General features: G+C 40.1%; 1 protein-coding gene across 1 annotated transcript; it reads right to left on the bottom strand.

Annotated features, from left to right (window-relative positions):
* Positions 1–3010: 3010 nt before the first annotated feature.
* Positions 3011–16693, bottom strand: MUC13 (mucin 13, cell surface associated). Its single transcript, XM_010022321.1, has 11 exons — positions 16576–16693; positions 15575–15697; positions 14367–14473; positions 12702–12760; positions 11966–12054; positions 10555–10680; positions 9136–9247; positions 7502–7539; positions 5565–5652; positions 4282–4489; positions 3011–3061 (listed from the first exon to the last, which is right to left on the bottom strand). The coding sequence occupies exons 1-11, from the start codon at positions 16691–16693 to the stop codon at positions 3011–3013; spliced, it is 1119 nt and encodes a 372-aa protein (XP_010020623.1).
* Positions 16694–16926: the final 233 nt, after the last annotated feature.

Raw genomic sequence — 16926 nt, 5'->3', positions numbered from 1 at the left:
TTTACCCCACCATCTTGTCATGTTACTGTGGCACAGCTCCTCTAAGGCAGCTGTCCAGACCCAGGCTCTTATCCCACCACCATCCACAGCACCATACCCTTCCTCTTTCACCCTGCATCACTTGAGTATGCTCAGGTGTATCCAAAGGCATGGGAAGTAAGTAATCCCAATACACCCATACAAGTATGTGTTGTAACTATACAAATCTCTGTCCCAGCTCAGTTAGTGCTACTTAGTACATCCCCGTGCATATGTACAAAGCAATTACAATCTCCTGTGCAACTTTTGGACTAGGATAATAGTAAGTGGCAGACTAGAGTGGCACCACCATCTTCCCACTTCCTTTGCGGGTCATCCTGTGTCTCTGGGGAGAAGACGGATGGGAGATCTCAAGATATGAAATGAGTTTTGGCAGTTCTCTGAAGCCTCTTGCCCTGCCTGCATGCATCTCCTCTCTCAGACTGACAAGTGTTACTGAGGGTAGCATTCAGCTCCCCTTTCTCTGGATTTTGGAGGATGGGCAGCTGAAAGAAAGCACGAGCCGAATGGCAGCAGTCAAACACCACAAAGACTTATTTTCCATGATCACATTTCCCAAAAGAATTACGTGTTGCTGATAGCCAAACAGAGGAGAAATATCTGAGAGTCTGCTTTTTCAGCATGGAATTCCAGTCCAGATAAAATAGCTGTAGCTGCCTTTGAAATGCCAGAGTAATAGGGTTACAGTAGGATCTGATAGCCCCTCCCAAGCACAGGCTAAATGAGAACTGATTGCACTTGCAGAAGTTAGCTTTGAGCTAGAGCAATGAAAATTCCTATGCAATCAAATGACACAAGCACCTGATTATTTTTGCTCCTTTTATTACCAGTGACAGCAAATATCTAGGTATCATATCCTCAATAAAGTTTTGCTGCATTAAAGTTTCGTTTACTGTTGAGCTTTCAGCTGTACTTCCGACCCCTATTGGTTTGCAGAAGAGTAAGAGATAACACTTAAAAATCTTTTCATGGTCCTCTGCAGCAGAGTACTGTTACATGTATTTTAAGGATCCTCTGCACTAAGCTGATAGAACCAGGCGATTTACTTCCATGAAAGACCATGACATGTGGGCTTTCTCTTGATAAAGAAAAAACGTATTAGACTCCATGTAACCCTGAGTTTCAGTCTGCCGTACTAAGCAGAGGAGGAGCAGGTATCTAAGCAAAAGCAGCTGGCTGAATCAAGTAAGGCTACACTGAGCTTCATGACATTTTTTGCTATTTGTTCTGCCTGTATCCTACCCATTTTTCAGCTGGAAGAAAGAAACAGTGAAAACTTAGGAAAATAACAGAAATAAAGCTGCACCTTTTCTCACCAGGCGACTTCTGAACTACTGCTTGCTGCAGGCAGTTCGGAGAGAGCAGGGTCTACCTTCTTTTGCTAGAGAAGCCATGTAAAAAAGATCAGGACTGGTTAGTTCTCAGTTTTCAACTGCATAGCTGGTGAATGGGAGCTGGTTTTAGTTACCGAGAGGACAGGAACAACCCATCTGCATGCACATCCTGGTAACCTCTTTAGCCACACACAGTGTTCTTTACCATGGGCCTCCAAACTTGTCATTTAAGCTGAAAACACATCCTTTTTAGCTGTGTGACATTAACAGACGCATATACACAAAGCTGCCATCACAGAAAGCAGCTTGGCCGGCATTTTTAAAGCTGACCCAGTTGCACTAACTACCCAGTTCCCACCAAAAGCAATTGTGGAAAATTGGTGCCAGCCTTAAAACAATGAACACTTTAACTTCATTAATATTTAACAATATTTCTGATTAGAACCTCTGAGTGAAAGCTGTGTGCTGATGAAACTGATCTGCGCACACTTGCATCTAAACTCTTCACAAGTTTTAACATAAAATAGTCTCTGGATTTGTAAAAAAACCCACTTACACCACTGGGCAGCAATATAAGAAAGCCTTGGTTCTGTGAAACAATAGTGTTTAATAGGAAAAGTTTTTATAGGAAAAGCTAAAAAAACAAAACACAAAATATAACATGGAATTAAGTGATGCCGTAAATGAGTTTAACCTTTAAATATATGTAGATATTTGTGCATATATATAATACATATGTACATGGAAATGTTAATGCTAGTCAGTGGATAATGCATACTCAGTAAATATAGTAAAATGTGTATTCTCTTACAGATTTATTGAGAGTTTCTAAGAAATTAGAAAAAAAACCAAAACAAAACCCAAAAAACCCATAAACTTAAAATCTTCGACTGAAAACACAAAGAGTGTAAGAGAAAAAAATGCTAACGCTTTCCACAGGAACTGAGAATGTAAAATCAATGTGGTTGTGCAAGATGGAGAACAATAGTGTTTGTCTGAATGTATTGTTTCTTGTCATTGTATTGGGAAGGAAGGCTGCGTAAAAGATCAGACAAGTACCAATGTCTCTCACAACACATGTCAGCAGAGATCTGAACAGAATGCTTTCAGATAGGAAATTTTAGGGGTTTGAGGAGGGGGAAAAGACTGCATCTGATACAGTGTAGAGAAAAAGGTTAGGTTCTCATGAAGAACAGTTTTGATCTACCCAAAGCCTCTACCTGAAATGGAGTGAGCACAAATACAAGCAAAGGTCAGGGTGATGGCATTTTTCAGCATCACACATATTGCATGGACCATCTTCCAGAACTGAAAAACAGCAGGTTAAACCCCTGGTATCTTGTCTACACTCACTTTCTTGCCATTGTACTGGCCTCAAAGAATTCCAGTGTTCATTGGAGCCTGTCTTTTGAAAGTCGTTGTCTTCCTCCTACCCTCTGCTTCACTTTTCTCTTATTTCAGAGTTGTCCATGACCTCTTTCAAGCAGGGGTCTTCCTTTAGAAAATCTTCATAGAAGCTGGGGCTATGGATTTTGTTGTCTCTTCTGCTGAAGTAGCTGCATTGGTGAGAGGCTGTGAAACAATTTGGTCTGACCAATTGCTGTGGTGGTCATCCATCCTTCTACCACACTGGTTGCTTAATATTTGCTCTGCATCCTAAAGCCACCATGTCCCTGTGATGCTTCATACTAAAAAGAATTTGGACAAGAAAAGAAAGAAATAAAGAGTAATTCTGGGTCAGAGAGCTCCTTTCTCAGAATAGTTCAGCATGTAGCACACTGCATATGATAGCCCTCTGTCTATGACACTCCAGCTCTCAAGGAACACCAAACAGGCAGATTTTCATCAGTGAAAAGTTGACATCTTTGGAAAGTTAGAAATGATGAAATCCATGTGAAACTTATCAACTAACTAAACAGATGTTTTTCTTCTCTTAATTGGCAGCTTTTTAAAAGCTGGAGTTTTTTTTAAACATCAGGTTTCTGTGTGGTCTCTATTACAGTTTAGGCCTCAATTCTGCAAAAAATGTATTACAATTAGACAGTTTTTCTTCACTAAACAGGGGTAGATTTTTCCACCATAGAAGTGGAATTAAAATGCCATTTAAATAAGATTTGAATGGACAATGTTTTTCCCATTTAGTCGGCACATGTAGAACCCAGCAAATCAATCATATCACAGCTTAGCACTGCTCAAGCCCCCGCTCCCTCTGCAGCTCCCTTGCAGAGTTCATGGATAAAACAGGCAAGTATTTTCAGAACACACCGTCCAGCTAATGACACGCCTCTGCTGAACAGGCTTCCCCAGGCTGTATCAGTGCAAAATCTGTGCTAGCTTTTTCACAGCACTTTAGCCCTTTGCAATGCTGTAGCAACTGTAGAGGTTCTTGCTGTGAACTCAGCAGTGGCAGAGCAGGTGGGAGAATACCCCATCTCTGGGCACCTCTGCCAACTTAAGCTGACTGTGAATCTTGCATGAGACTGCAACCAAAAGGGCCACTGCAGCACCTATTGACACTACAACTGGCTTAAAAGAAGCACAGGTTGAAACAGGCTGTGATGCTTGCATGTGCACCTGTGCTAAAGGATGTGTTCAGTCAATGCAGACAGATGTCCTACAACACAACCGACCACTGGGTAGCCAAACTGTTGCTTAAACCCTTGCTCGTCACATACTGCTTCTGAGACTCAAGGGCTTTAGAAAGGTCTTCATAAGATGAGTGCTGATCTCTCTATTAAGGGATTTTTTTTTCAGCTGCAGCTACAGTTGTTTAGGTGCCTTTGTACCATTTTGGTCTTCTAGTTCAAAAGAGGAGGGACAGAGTGGAGTTTAGGCCCCAAACATGTCTGTAGCCCACAGTGCTACAGTTCAGGAATGCAATTCCTGTAGACTTGTGTCAAACACTTACCAAATCATCATAATCTCTCTCAGGAAATTGACCTTTGTTTGTGGAATGCTTCTCGTATGGGTTGTTTGGCTGATACCCTGGGTTCACGTGGCCGGAAGTGGTCTGGACTCTGGGGAACATCGTGTTCTGTCTATCAGCGTAGGTATTTGAGTTGGAATATCCTGTCTTTATCAGTCTTTTCTGCTCTGGATCTTGCCTGTGTTTGTTTCTTCAGAAGAAATGAAAGAACAAAGGAGGTTTTAAGACCTTTTAGGATGCCTTACTTAATAATAAATCTAACTTATTGAGTTGTCCACTCCCACCTTAATTTAAATGCTCAGTCCTGTTGTGAAACATGCAACGTATTTTTCTAGCATTCCTATTGCAAAACCCTTGTTATCAATGATAGAGTACAAAGTTTGGCATCTCTTATCACAGATGGGGCTAAGCTGCTAGGAGTGACAGAGGGGGACTTCGACCTTTTTCAACTAGTTCTTCGAGTGAAGGAGTTTCCTTCACCACCCCTAGCTCTAACTGACTATTCAGAGGAAGAAATGAGACATTCCTTAGGCCCAGTTAAAAAAAGTTGCCCTCATGCCTGCAGCCAAAGCTGGACACTCAAGTGATGCATTTGAATTGTCTGTGATCACAAGTCCATACATAGCATGCACATTTGTTCACCTGCTGGCAGGCTGTGCTACTATGGCCAGTCTTCTAGGCATCTTTACCTGGTCAGCACTGGGGAAGTGCTTGAGTATTTCTATATTTATTGTATGTAATATAGTACTTCTATATTTATTGTATGAAGGGAATTGAGGATGTGCAACTGCAATTGGGAATTTGCCAGCACACTAGGAATAGCAAGCATTAAAGAGATTTTTGACTGGAAATGTCGCCTGTATTGAGCTGAATGGGGCACGCCAGGCCTTGAGCTGCAATGCTAGCAGGGAAAGCTGCAGAGGGTCTGAATTCGGGCCACACAGCCTTCTGATATCAACATACTTCTTCAGTCTTATATAGATGCCGTATCAGTATTGGCTACGGCAGGATTAATGGGTTAGGTGTATGTTTTGAAGACTTGGCTGAAGCTTTCATAGTTGAATTCACAGCAAGAAAATAAATAAACACTTCTGGGAAGAGCACACTGGCAAAACCAAATTCTAATGGCCACATGACTTAAATGGACTTGTCTGCCCAACTAGGCATGCAACCACATTCACAGCCCCGGCACTCTAAATTTTGACTTAGTTCTCTACAAACTTGCAGCAAAGCAGCTTCTATTCAATTGTAAGAAATACTCTTACCTTACTGAAACAATAGAGACTGCTATCAGCAAACTCAGGATTATGGCTCCAAACACTGTACCCACTGTTATAAGGATGAGTTCTGTATCTGGGAAGAGAAAAACAAAACAGTAAACCAAACAAGAAACATCAACTGAAAACTCATGGTAAAAATTGAAAATTAAGTCTTCTCCCTGTCATCTTTCTATGAGGTGGGGTGATAGAAGAAATAAGGGAGAGAGGGAAGGAGGAAAGGAGGAAATGAGAGAAAGAGGAATGAAGAAAGGAAGAGAGGGAGGGAGGGGGGAAGGAAGGAAAGGAAGGAGGGAAGCAGGCAGGCAGGCAGGAAGTTTGTTGTCTCAAATTTGTTTTTAAATTCACAATGTGTTGATATTGTGCTGATTTAGCTTTTTCATTTGCTTTATGAAAAAGGCCTTAGAATTCCCAAAATTTCACTAGAAAAATATGTTCCATGTGACAAAAAAATGTCTTTCCTTCCAAACATTTACACCTGTTAAGATTCACTGTGCTCAACTACAATTACCATTCACTAATCTTCAACCTATCAAGCAAAACCAGAAGAAAACCCTTGAAAAGCTCATAGCTGTGGACGCAGGTATGTTAAACATGGAGAACAGTGTGAGACACCAAAGGGCCACATAGATAGACATTTTGCTCAAATAAAGCCAAAGAAGGTGTGAGAAGTGAAGAACCATAATCATTTGTTTTTCAACCTGCCTTCAACTGTATTAGATGTTCTGAGTTTAGACACATGCAAACAATAGAAGGCATGAATAATGTCTCCTCTCTCTCCTAAACTATATGATATAGAATCATAGAATCATAGAATAGTTAGGGTTGGAAAGGACCTTAAGATCATCTAGTTCCAACCCCCCTTGCCATGAGCAGGGACACCACACACTAAACTATGTTGCCCAAGGCTCTGTCCAGCCTGGCCTTGAACACCTCCAAGGTTGGAGCATTCACGACTTCCTTGGGCAACCTGTTCCAGTGCCTCAGCACCCTCACTGTAAAGAACTTCTTCCTTATATCTAACCTGAAGTTCCCCTGTTTAAGTTTAAAGCCATTACCCCTTGTCCTACCACTAGAGTCCCTAATGAAGAGTCCCTCCCCAGTGTCCTTGTCGGGCCCCTTAAGATATTGGAAGGCTGCTATGAGGTCTCCACGCAGCCTTCTCTTCTATGTTTCATATTGCTTAAACTAGCTACATCAGGGCTTCTATAACCCAGTAGGAATCAAAGCATTTTTTGTTATACTTTAGTTCCTTGCCTTTACTGAACAGCAAACAGCACTCAGTCATTTAAATTGTTTATCTTCTCTGAAAAAAATGCATTACTAAATAAAAGTGTAAGTGGAAACTGGAGAAGTTGAAGCAACCAATCACCTGCAAAACTGACTCAGAAAAGTCAAGAAGCTTTGGAAGGTCCATTTGGTTAGCTTTTTCAGATGGCTACAATTAGAGTACTAGATACTACGCAGTGCTTGCAAGGTAAAGCACAAGCAAGAACCAGTGGCTAAATATTAAAGCAGAAACGTTTCAAATGAGAGTAATCCACGAACTTTTTAATGGAGGGAGCAATTAATTACAGGAAAAACAAATCTATTAGTGGTGCTGAGTTCAGCATTGCATATCTTTAGATGAGGACTAAACGTTTTTCTGTCAAATAACCTGAGTTAGACTAAAAACTGTGTTAGACTGGTCTTAATGCAGAGATCTTAAAGGAAATGCTACTGTCTGTCTGAAGAGGATTTGTCCTTCCAGGCAACAGTGGAATTTCACTCATTTTTTTCTAACATTTTCCAGCTATCAATACAGCATGGTGGCAACCCTAATAGAGGCTAGTGGCACCCCTCATCTGCAGCACATCTCAGGCAGATTAAACACTACCACGTTTTTTTCCATGATATAATTAAAAATCAGAAATTCTTGTACTTACTGTTCTCGCAGTTGTCCCCAGAGTAGCCCACTGGACAACTACATGACGGAAAAAAGAAAAAAGAGTTAAAAAAAGAAAGATAATATCATCAAGCAGATGACCTTTAAGGCCCCTTCCAACACAAACCATTCTGTGATCACAAAACAATAGCATAATTCCACCTTTTATCAGCAATTTCTCCACAAGTTGTGTTCATTGCAAGTTTCCTCTTTAATACTATCTTTATATTGAATTCTTTAGTTTCACTGTTAAAATAAAGCAGTCTGAGACTTTCAGAATGATTGGTGAGCCGCACACTCAAAGTTTCAGATTCTCAGCCTGAAAAATGTTAAAAGGACCTAATTTCTCCAAAGAACTAAGCCCTACATCTCTGAGCCACATGGAATTGCTTCCCACTGTCTTTAACAAAAGCATCAACATAAGATCTATAAGGACTGGCAGCTTTTAATTTTCCTCCCATTCTAGTTTCTTATATTTAAAATATATTGACTTTACAGTAAGAAATATTCACTGTGTAGCAACAATAACTACAGAAAGAGCTGAATTAATGGATATGGGAAGTAAGGACCCTCTGCTTGTCCATGAGAACAGAACACAACCAGTCACTTATTCAGCTTCACCAGCAAACAACACTGCTCTGTTCTGATCCTAAGCTGACAGAAATTCCTGCAGAGAGAAAACCAAACCCAAATAACATAGGTCTGAAAGTTATCAAGGAAGGAGAGGTCCTTTTGATATCAGTGGAAAATTTCCAGGGATTTGGAGTGGGTGTTGCTTAATGCCTGTTGCTTACTAAATGCTCCAGCATACCAGTTCCCATGGCTCAGTTACTCTGAAGGAGTATCTCCTGATTGCAGGTGGGATAGAGTTAATTTTCTTCCTAGTAGCTGGTGCGGTGCTGTGTTGTGGCTTTAGCCTGAGAATCATGTTGATAACACACCGATGTTTTAGCTGTTGCTAAGTAATGCTGCCCCTAAGTCAAGGACTTTTCAGTCTCTCATGTTCTGCTGTTGAGGAGTTGCACAAGAAGCCAGGAGGGAGCACAGCCAGGACACCTGACCCAAACTAACACGGGGTATTCCACACCACAGCACATCCTGAGTATATAAACTGGGGGGGAGTTGGCTGGAAGTGACCATCATTGCTCAGGGGCAGGCTGAGCACGTCCCAGTGGGTGGTGAGCAATTGTATTGTGTATCACTGTTGTTTGTTGGGTTTTATTTCTCTTTCTCTTTTTGTTGTCTCCCTTTTTGTTACAATTATTTTTTTTTTATTTTGTTTTAATTGTTAAATATTTGCCAGCTGGGGTTAAACCATGACAGAATAGTTTATGTTTATGTGAGCAACCCTCAAAATAAGTGTAAAGTAACTTATCCTCTTCACTGACTCACAGATGACCTTGAATCTCCTTGAATTTCCCCTGAGGTATTATGAGTGCACACCAACAACTAATGCTGAGAGGTTAAAATTCCCTATCTTGTAATATCATGGGCATTTTTCCACCTGCTAAGGTACCTCTCTGATTCACATAGCTGCAGCCTGTTCTTCAAGATTGAGGGTGACCCCACGTTAGATGTTTTTTTCCCCTACCTTTGCCTAGAACATGGGAATACAAGAAAAAGCTGACTACTCACGGTACACAGTTACCAGTCTTGTTTTCATAGTTAGGCATGCATTTGCATGTTGGAACCGCTCCTACTATTTCACAGTACTTGCCGTGTTCTGAAGAACAGCTTTCACTGCACCCTGTATTTTCAGAGGGAAAAGACACAGAGTAAATTGAAGGTAGCCCCCAAAAAATCAACATTGGAGAAATCCCTCCCCCCCATCTTTTTCATTTTTTAATACGAGTGTAAACACACACAACTTTGTTGCACTTGAAAGCACCAGATGGTTTTTTTAGGGCTATGCCTGTGTAGAACAGACATTGAAATACAAAAGCACAAAATTAAAAGTAAATGGTCTCTGTTTAAAACCATTCAGCTTCATCAGAATGGAAATCTGGCTCAGTTCCATCCATAGGCTATCAATGACCTGCAGTTTGATCTCATAGCAGATGAATTGTATTGCAACTGACCTAAATCTGGATCAGATTTAGACAGGTTAGGGGCCACAAAGGGCCACACCTACACTGGGTCACATCTCACTGGCCCTTATTGTAGTCAGCTTTCATGATTTAACCATGAGTGTTTACAACATTTGTTGTTTTTCTTGAAATCTTATATCTCAGACTTCTTTTCTGTAGTGTGAAAATTTTAGTTTTCATGAGAAGAAAATAAGGTTCATCTCAGGTCTGTAGAAATATAATCAGAGTACTCATCAGAAGATTCAAACAAGCAAGCAAATAAAACCTCACAACTAACAGTTCCTAAAATACACATAAATCATTCTTCCCACAAAAACCTGTTTAAACACAGATAATTCAATTTTATAACTATCAACAAGGGACAGAGCTTTAAGAGATCATGTAGTCCATCGTGAGACTTCCAGCTCTGTGAGAGTCCCCACAGCTGCCTCCATGTAACATCTACAATTTATTCCCAAAATGCATCCTGGCAGAGAAGGCTGTAAATATAGGATTCAATTTAAATAGAACCATGAACTCATAGAATGGTTTGGGTTGAAAGGGACCTTAAAGATCATCTAGTACCAACTCCCCTGCCACAGGCAGGGACGCCTTCCACTAGACCAGGTTGCTCAAAGCTCTGTCCAGACTGGCCTTGAACACTGCCAGGAATGGGGCATTTTTCCATCCTTTACCTATTTAGGTTTCAATTCCTACCAAGAGTTTAAGAATGAATTTAATGAGTTGCCCACTCCCTGGTTTCAGTGATAATTTTATCAGACTTTAGTATTTTATTCTACTAGAACAGAATTATGGATGCGTTTAAAGTGAAACATGAGAATGTGTTTCTATGGCTTTCTTAGTAAGACAAACATTCTCTGATTTTTAAAGGTCAGCACATTTGCATAGCACCCTTTTCAAAAAGGGACTGAGACAGGGAATAACAAGGTCAGCCTTCCAGGGACAGATAAAGTAGCCAGGTTCTTACCTGAACAAGAACGTTCATCCCATTCTGTCTTTGTAAAACCACTTTTGCATACACATTCTGGATACTCAGCTTCTTTGCAGGTTGTGGTTTGGTCATCACAGTTAAAAGCAGCACAATACGTTGTAGCTTTAAAAGAGAAACAGTCAGGAAACAAACCTGAGCACTACTAATATAATTTCACAGAAAGGAGTGCACCTTCTCAGTAAATCATAAACCAATTATTTAGTAAGGCTGAAAAAATCCCAACTTGTAAGTTCTTTTTTTGGAACATCAGTATCGCAGGCATTTGGACCAGCCCTTTCTTTTCCCTAGCTCTTTACAAGTTAAGGTCCTGTTTCCATCACATCTTCTGACCTTCTACAGGTCTGTTTGTCAGCCTTCTACAACTGCCTCCAAACCTTCTAATCCCCCAGTCCACTAAGCGGGAAATTCTACCCGTAAGATCATATTCTGAACTCTGACTTTCCAACTTACCTTAAATCAACTACAGAAAAAAAACCAGCACTTATTTTTCTATGACTAAACTGTGAGGTCCATATCCCACGCAGTTCTACATAGATGTGAGTGTTTATGGGCATGCAGCTCATTTCATGATCAACATTAGTATGCTATTTGCCCAACATGTTGCTATTTAGATCCATGTCCCATGGGAATGGTTTACAAACCTCAGTGGGTGGCATACAATGGAGGGATGTGAGTGTCCTGGTGCTTTTTTTTGTTTCTCTTTCCCTCTCATGTTTAGGATCAGCACACAGGAAATGTCATGGTTAAGGTGGACACAGTCACCTTTAGAGACCAAAGTCAGACTATAAGCCAGGAAATGGACTTCTTTAATTATTAGCTGTGCCTTTTGCAAAAGCTGATTTCAAAATATGAGCATATTTAAAAAAAAAATAGAGAAAAAAAATCTGTATTTTTTTTAGAAAATCGTTCTCCAAGTATTACACTTTTAGTTATGCAAGACTTCACAGGTTTGGACCTATGAATCACTTAGTTCCATAGCTAATCAGTGAGGCCTCGCTTCAATTACCATAGTTAATTATGGAAGAAGTAGTCTAAAGAGAGTTTCATACTATTTTGCCAGTAAAATACTGGCTTATTCTCAGAAGCACAGTATGTGTATATATTTTATCCAGCCACTTAACACTCAGTGGGTTAAAATCAACATGCCACTTGGGAATAAGTATTTTCTTTCTCTTCTTTATGCAGGAAGTAGAAAGCCTTGGCAACAAAAAAGGCCAGCACTGAATGACTGAGCCTTCAAAATTACCTAAGATTGAACATTCAGCTCCTTAAAATCAACAAGGCTTATGCCCTGATGAGCTTTGCTGCACACTGAAATGTTCAAACCAGCTTTGAAGACAGGAACCTCTGTTTCTACTTATTTGCTTCACTGTAAGGAATTACATACCTCTGTAGTCAGAGACATAGGCCAAATTTTGTATTGCAGCACGTACTGCAGATATTATGTCAGTAGCTGTTTCATTGGTTACATTTGAGCTGTCCATAAACAGGTTTGTCACTGTTACACTCATTTGAGAAGAAGCTCTGCTTTCTTCCTGAGTCTCTCTGAAAATACAGATAGCGCCATTTTAAAGTCTTTTATAATCAACATGGATAGCAAGCTACATGCAAAGAAAAGAGAAGATTTCTGCCAAACCTCCTTCTCTCCCCTAGCTTCTTTCATCCCAAAACGTAGGCAGATGCTAGCTGGATTGGGTTCAGCTGGAGAGCATCAAATGCACAATAAGGTGCAACAGCCTTCTATAATGAGGATTTTTCTTCAATTAAACTGGGACTCCAGGTTGAGCCTGTTCATAGGAACCTCACTTAACTGTCACAATTGCAGAGACATGTTAGGTATCACTGGGAATGCTAGTTATAGAACAGTGCTATATCCCACAGTGTGCTAAAAGTGGAACATCCACTGTAGAGCTGTCTCAGCTAGCCCACTTCACAGACATATTGGAAATCCATGGGGTAAAAGTGGGGCCAGCATCCCAGAAACTTTAAAACTATGAAAAGAACAGGAGGCATACTGAACTGAACTCATCCCATATTCTTTCTTGAACTGGGCACTCCGTAGGAAACATTAAAATAGGCTGTGTAGGAAACGTATTGTGCTAAAAACAAACTGGCAAACTTACTGAATTTGCACGATGACAGTATCTGCAAAGCCATCTAAATCTTTGAGGATATCCTTAAACTATAAATAAAAACAAAAGAATTGGAGTTAAAGCAGAAACATAGACCAAAATCACATAAACCACTTAGGCTTCATTTGTAAAGTTTTGATCCAGAACATGATACTGTCATTACAAATAAAGCAAGCTGATCTGTAACATCCATTGTGCAAAGTATTGCAGAAAAGGTGCGGTGGGGTGGTGATGCAGACCAGGAAATATGGGAGAGCAGTGGAGGGATGAAGAGACATGAGCTGAATGGATGTCAGTCAGTGCATTAGAGTTGACTGGCTAGACAGCTACAGATACTTCCTTGCAGACTCATCACTTAGAAGGATATCTCTGTGATACTAACCTACAAATAAGTAAAGGGAAGAGGGAGAAGCAGACATCCTTAGAGATGGCATGTGTCCCTAAGATGTAGTGAAGTGGGATCATCAGGGGTTGACCATGACCAGGGGAGAAACACAGCACTGATGAAAGCACTGGGGGTTGGATGGGGTCTGTAGAAAACTCACTGTTCTACCTCATCCTGTGTGAAGCAGGGAATAACTGGCCCAACAACTTGTGTGGCAGCTGCCTCCAACTGCCACACAAGCAGAAGGCACGGTGAGAAAATGGTAAGATGTCTAAGCCAACTGAAATGAAAGCTGAACTATCCTTCTTTTTAACAAAATAAAAAATTCTTTCCTATGCTGTTTTCACTTTTGCTTATTATTACATATCTATTCTAGTGCTGCAGATAATTAATTTCTGTAGCCATGTCATGAAAAAATGTTGGACAAAAAAGCTGATGAATATTTTTTTTAACATTCTGGAAGGACAATTTTTGGTTGCTTTCTCATAAAACATTCAAAGCAAGCAATAGAATAACACGAAGAATTTGATAACCATTTTTTAATGAATTCTGATCAATATTTGGTGAATATTTTTTGGTCAGCTGTCTGGTAGAGTTGCATACCTCTTCTTTCTTACTTCCAGAAAGTGACATAAATAAATCTATTTGTTTCAACATGGCAGTATAAATTTATCCAGGAAATCCATTACCAGGTTTTATCTATAATCATAGAATGCTCAAAACTTGTAATATCTATTTCACTAATAGCATTAAAATTCTAATACTGGTATGCTTATGGAAAAGGTTTATTATTTAGGTATTTAGACACAGCTGGACAGTCATTCTGAAAAGTCTGTGTGTGTGGAAATGACCGCTTTCTTTCAAAAAAAAAAAAAAAAAATAAAGCAGCTCATTTTTACTCATACCACTGAGTGTTACTGAGCTTCCAGCAAACAGTTGCGATCAGAAGAAAAATAGTTCCTGGAGAGGGAATGATGAAAGATAGAGAGCAATTTATGGCGAACTTCCCAGAATAGAAGTGGCATTTAAAATGCAGATATTACTTATTTCAGGTATCTTCATTTCATCAAAAGCCATGCATGTACTCATCTGAGGGGAAAATTCAAGTCTGTTGTGAATAGGTCTAAGATAGCGTGAAGCATTCTTTGAAACAGATTTCTCAAGTGAGAAATTCTAGGCTCCACACTAAAGGGAGCATGTATCCCCTCTGTATGCATGACATTCAGGATGAATTACACATACAGAAAAAATCCTCAAAGATCATTACTCACCAAAGTTGTTATATTTTTGAACACTTCTTCATATTCCGGAGAATTTATGATTTGAACACTGCTACTGTAAGGTTTTTTCAGTGTAATGACCCCTGGGAATATTTTCGCTGGAATGAGAACAGAGAATATTAATTAATTACAAAGCATCCAAATAAGTTGGGTTCACCTTAGAGTTCTCCAGTTGTCAGACATGGGGAAATACAATGCAGAAATCAGTCACTGATATTTTTCCTATAGTGCAGGAATTAGTAGGGGACAAATGTTTGCTCAATCAATTCATCCACAATGGGAAATGTTCTCTGACTACCTGGGAAGCAAGGAGGATCCTGTGCTCAGTCAGACTGGCCAGACTACGAATAATGTTAAACTGTAAACATGGTCTGAAGCTACCAAAAGACTCAGTCTGAGGTGTTATAGCATTTAGTGAGAAAATATCCATATCAAGAACTTGGTGAGGCACTGGAATAGGTTGCCCAAGGAAGTTGTGAATGCTCCAACCCTGGAGGAGTTTAAGGCCAGGCTGGACAACATAGTTTAGTGTGTGGTGTCCCTGCTCATGGCAGGGGGGTTGGAACTAGATGATCTTAAGGTCCTTTCCAACCCTAACTATTCTATGATTCTATGATATGCAGCCACTAAGCAGCTCATGTGGTTCACCACATCTGAGAAAGTAATTCAGTGTCTAACTGCTTCTTTAGGCTCACAAGTCACTGTAAGAATCCTGCTTGCTGGCACTTAAGTAAGAAGCCCTATTTGCTCACACACTTGGCCTTCAGCAGCATCTCAGAGCAGAGATGCATTTCAACAAGACTGTGATGAGTGTTTAGCAATAGGGAAAATCAAGCCGTTTATTCAGAAGTCTTCATGGGTTTGGGTATTTTTAAATCCTAGCCATTAATGTTGATGTCAGGTTTACACTTGCATCTTCCCCTCCTTTTCACTCATTTTAATCTCCAACACCCCTGACAGAGAACTTGTCTTCTTTTCTTAGCACTTTAACCTCTTTGGCTCTTACTGTTTTGTGAGATAACAATCTAGGTCATTGTAGCGGTGGCTGTCTGCAAAGCAAGGCACCATTCAGCAGTCACTTTCCCAGACTGATTATGTTTTCATTTATAACATGAGAACAAGGGATATGGGAAATAAAATTCACCTGAGCATTTATCTGTGAAGTAAATACAAATATAGATTGCCCTTCTGCAACTCACCTGCATGACAATTCCCGTTGCTATAGTAGAATCCATATTGGCACTGGCAGGTAAAACTGCTATATAAAGCAACACATCTAGCCGTTTTTTTTCCACAAGGGTCTGGGTTGCAGAAGTCCCTTGCTACAAAGAGGAAAAATATCAGGATTTCTATGAAATTGCAGTAGCCAGTTCATATACAAAGTAGATCATACATGAAATAGTTCATATCTACCACTAAAGGAAACTACCAGGAATGTTTTATAGAGTATAGGTGCAATTAAAGAGCACATGGCTATGTTTTGCGTGTTTGATGTCTGATTAGTAACCATTTTCCATACACAGTCTCTCAGGATATCACCGTGAGGACATAGAGTAAGGCTGAAATTCATTATCTGTCATAGTAAGTATTCACCATTTAACTCTACTTAATACTTCTAAACCCCCAAAAAAGTATATCAAGGATTGTCAAAATCAGTGACTAAGAGAAAAAGGCATGCTACAATAGTGTGTGTGTGTCTTTAATCCTGAGCTGGTATGCATTTGCCTTATTAAAACACAGTGTCATGGTGGGGTCCTTACCTGCAGACACATTAATAAAATGAAAGTTCCCAAGTTAATTATCATAGTATACATGCCTAAATAGATATCAGAGTATGCTGCTAAGAAATTTGTTGCAGGGCTTATAACTGTCATCATATGACTAATTATATTAACTGGCCACTATACTATACTTCTTCAGCAGTTAAACTTCACAGATTTGCACTAATTGCTGCCTTCTACTTACTTGCTGGCGTTAATGCAGAAGACAATGTTGGGTTTGTTACTGGAAAAAGCAAAATATTATGTCAGCCCTGTTAGTGTCTTGTTACACTGAGGCCACTGAACACAGCATGGTATGATGCCTCCAAACCTTTCCTGGACCCACTTCTACCTTGCCCTGCACTCTAGTCAGTTCCTTGCCCTCATTTCTTGCAATCTGTTGCTCAGAGTGATTTACCCTGCATGTCTGCCTGTGATACCTCTTCTCTGGCAACCTCTCTCTCCACTTGATTTGCCCTCTTCCTGCAAATTTTCTTTGTCAGAACGTTGTGCAGGCTCCGCACACCTCTTCTTCTCCCCCAGTGCCAACTTAGTCATTGCTACGCAAGACTAGGGCAAGGTTCTTGTTTTCACCCTCGCAGCATCTTAACTGTATGTGGAGCATCCTGTAGCTCATACCTCTGTCCTGAGCCAAACCAGGTCATCTTAAAGTCTTAGAAGATTAGTAACACTACAGGAAAGGGTCCAGTTAAACTTTCCTTGAAAATCAACCTGAAAGCCTAGCCTAGAAACATGCACAGCAATAAGAAACAGAAAACTCTCAGAAAGAT

The sequence above is a fragment of the Nestor notabilis genome, unplaced genomic scaffold (assembly GCF_000696875.1).
Source record: "Nestor notabilis isolate BGI_N333 unplaced genomic scaffold, ASM69687v1 scaffold15659, whole genome shotgun sequence".
Lineage (NCBI taxonomy): Eukaryota > Metazoa > Chordata > Aves > Psittaciformes > Psittacidae > Nestor > Nestor notabilis.
Note: the sequence above shows the minus strand (reverse complement) of the source record. Positions and strands in the feature narration are given on the sequence as shown.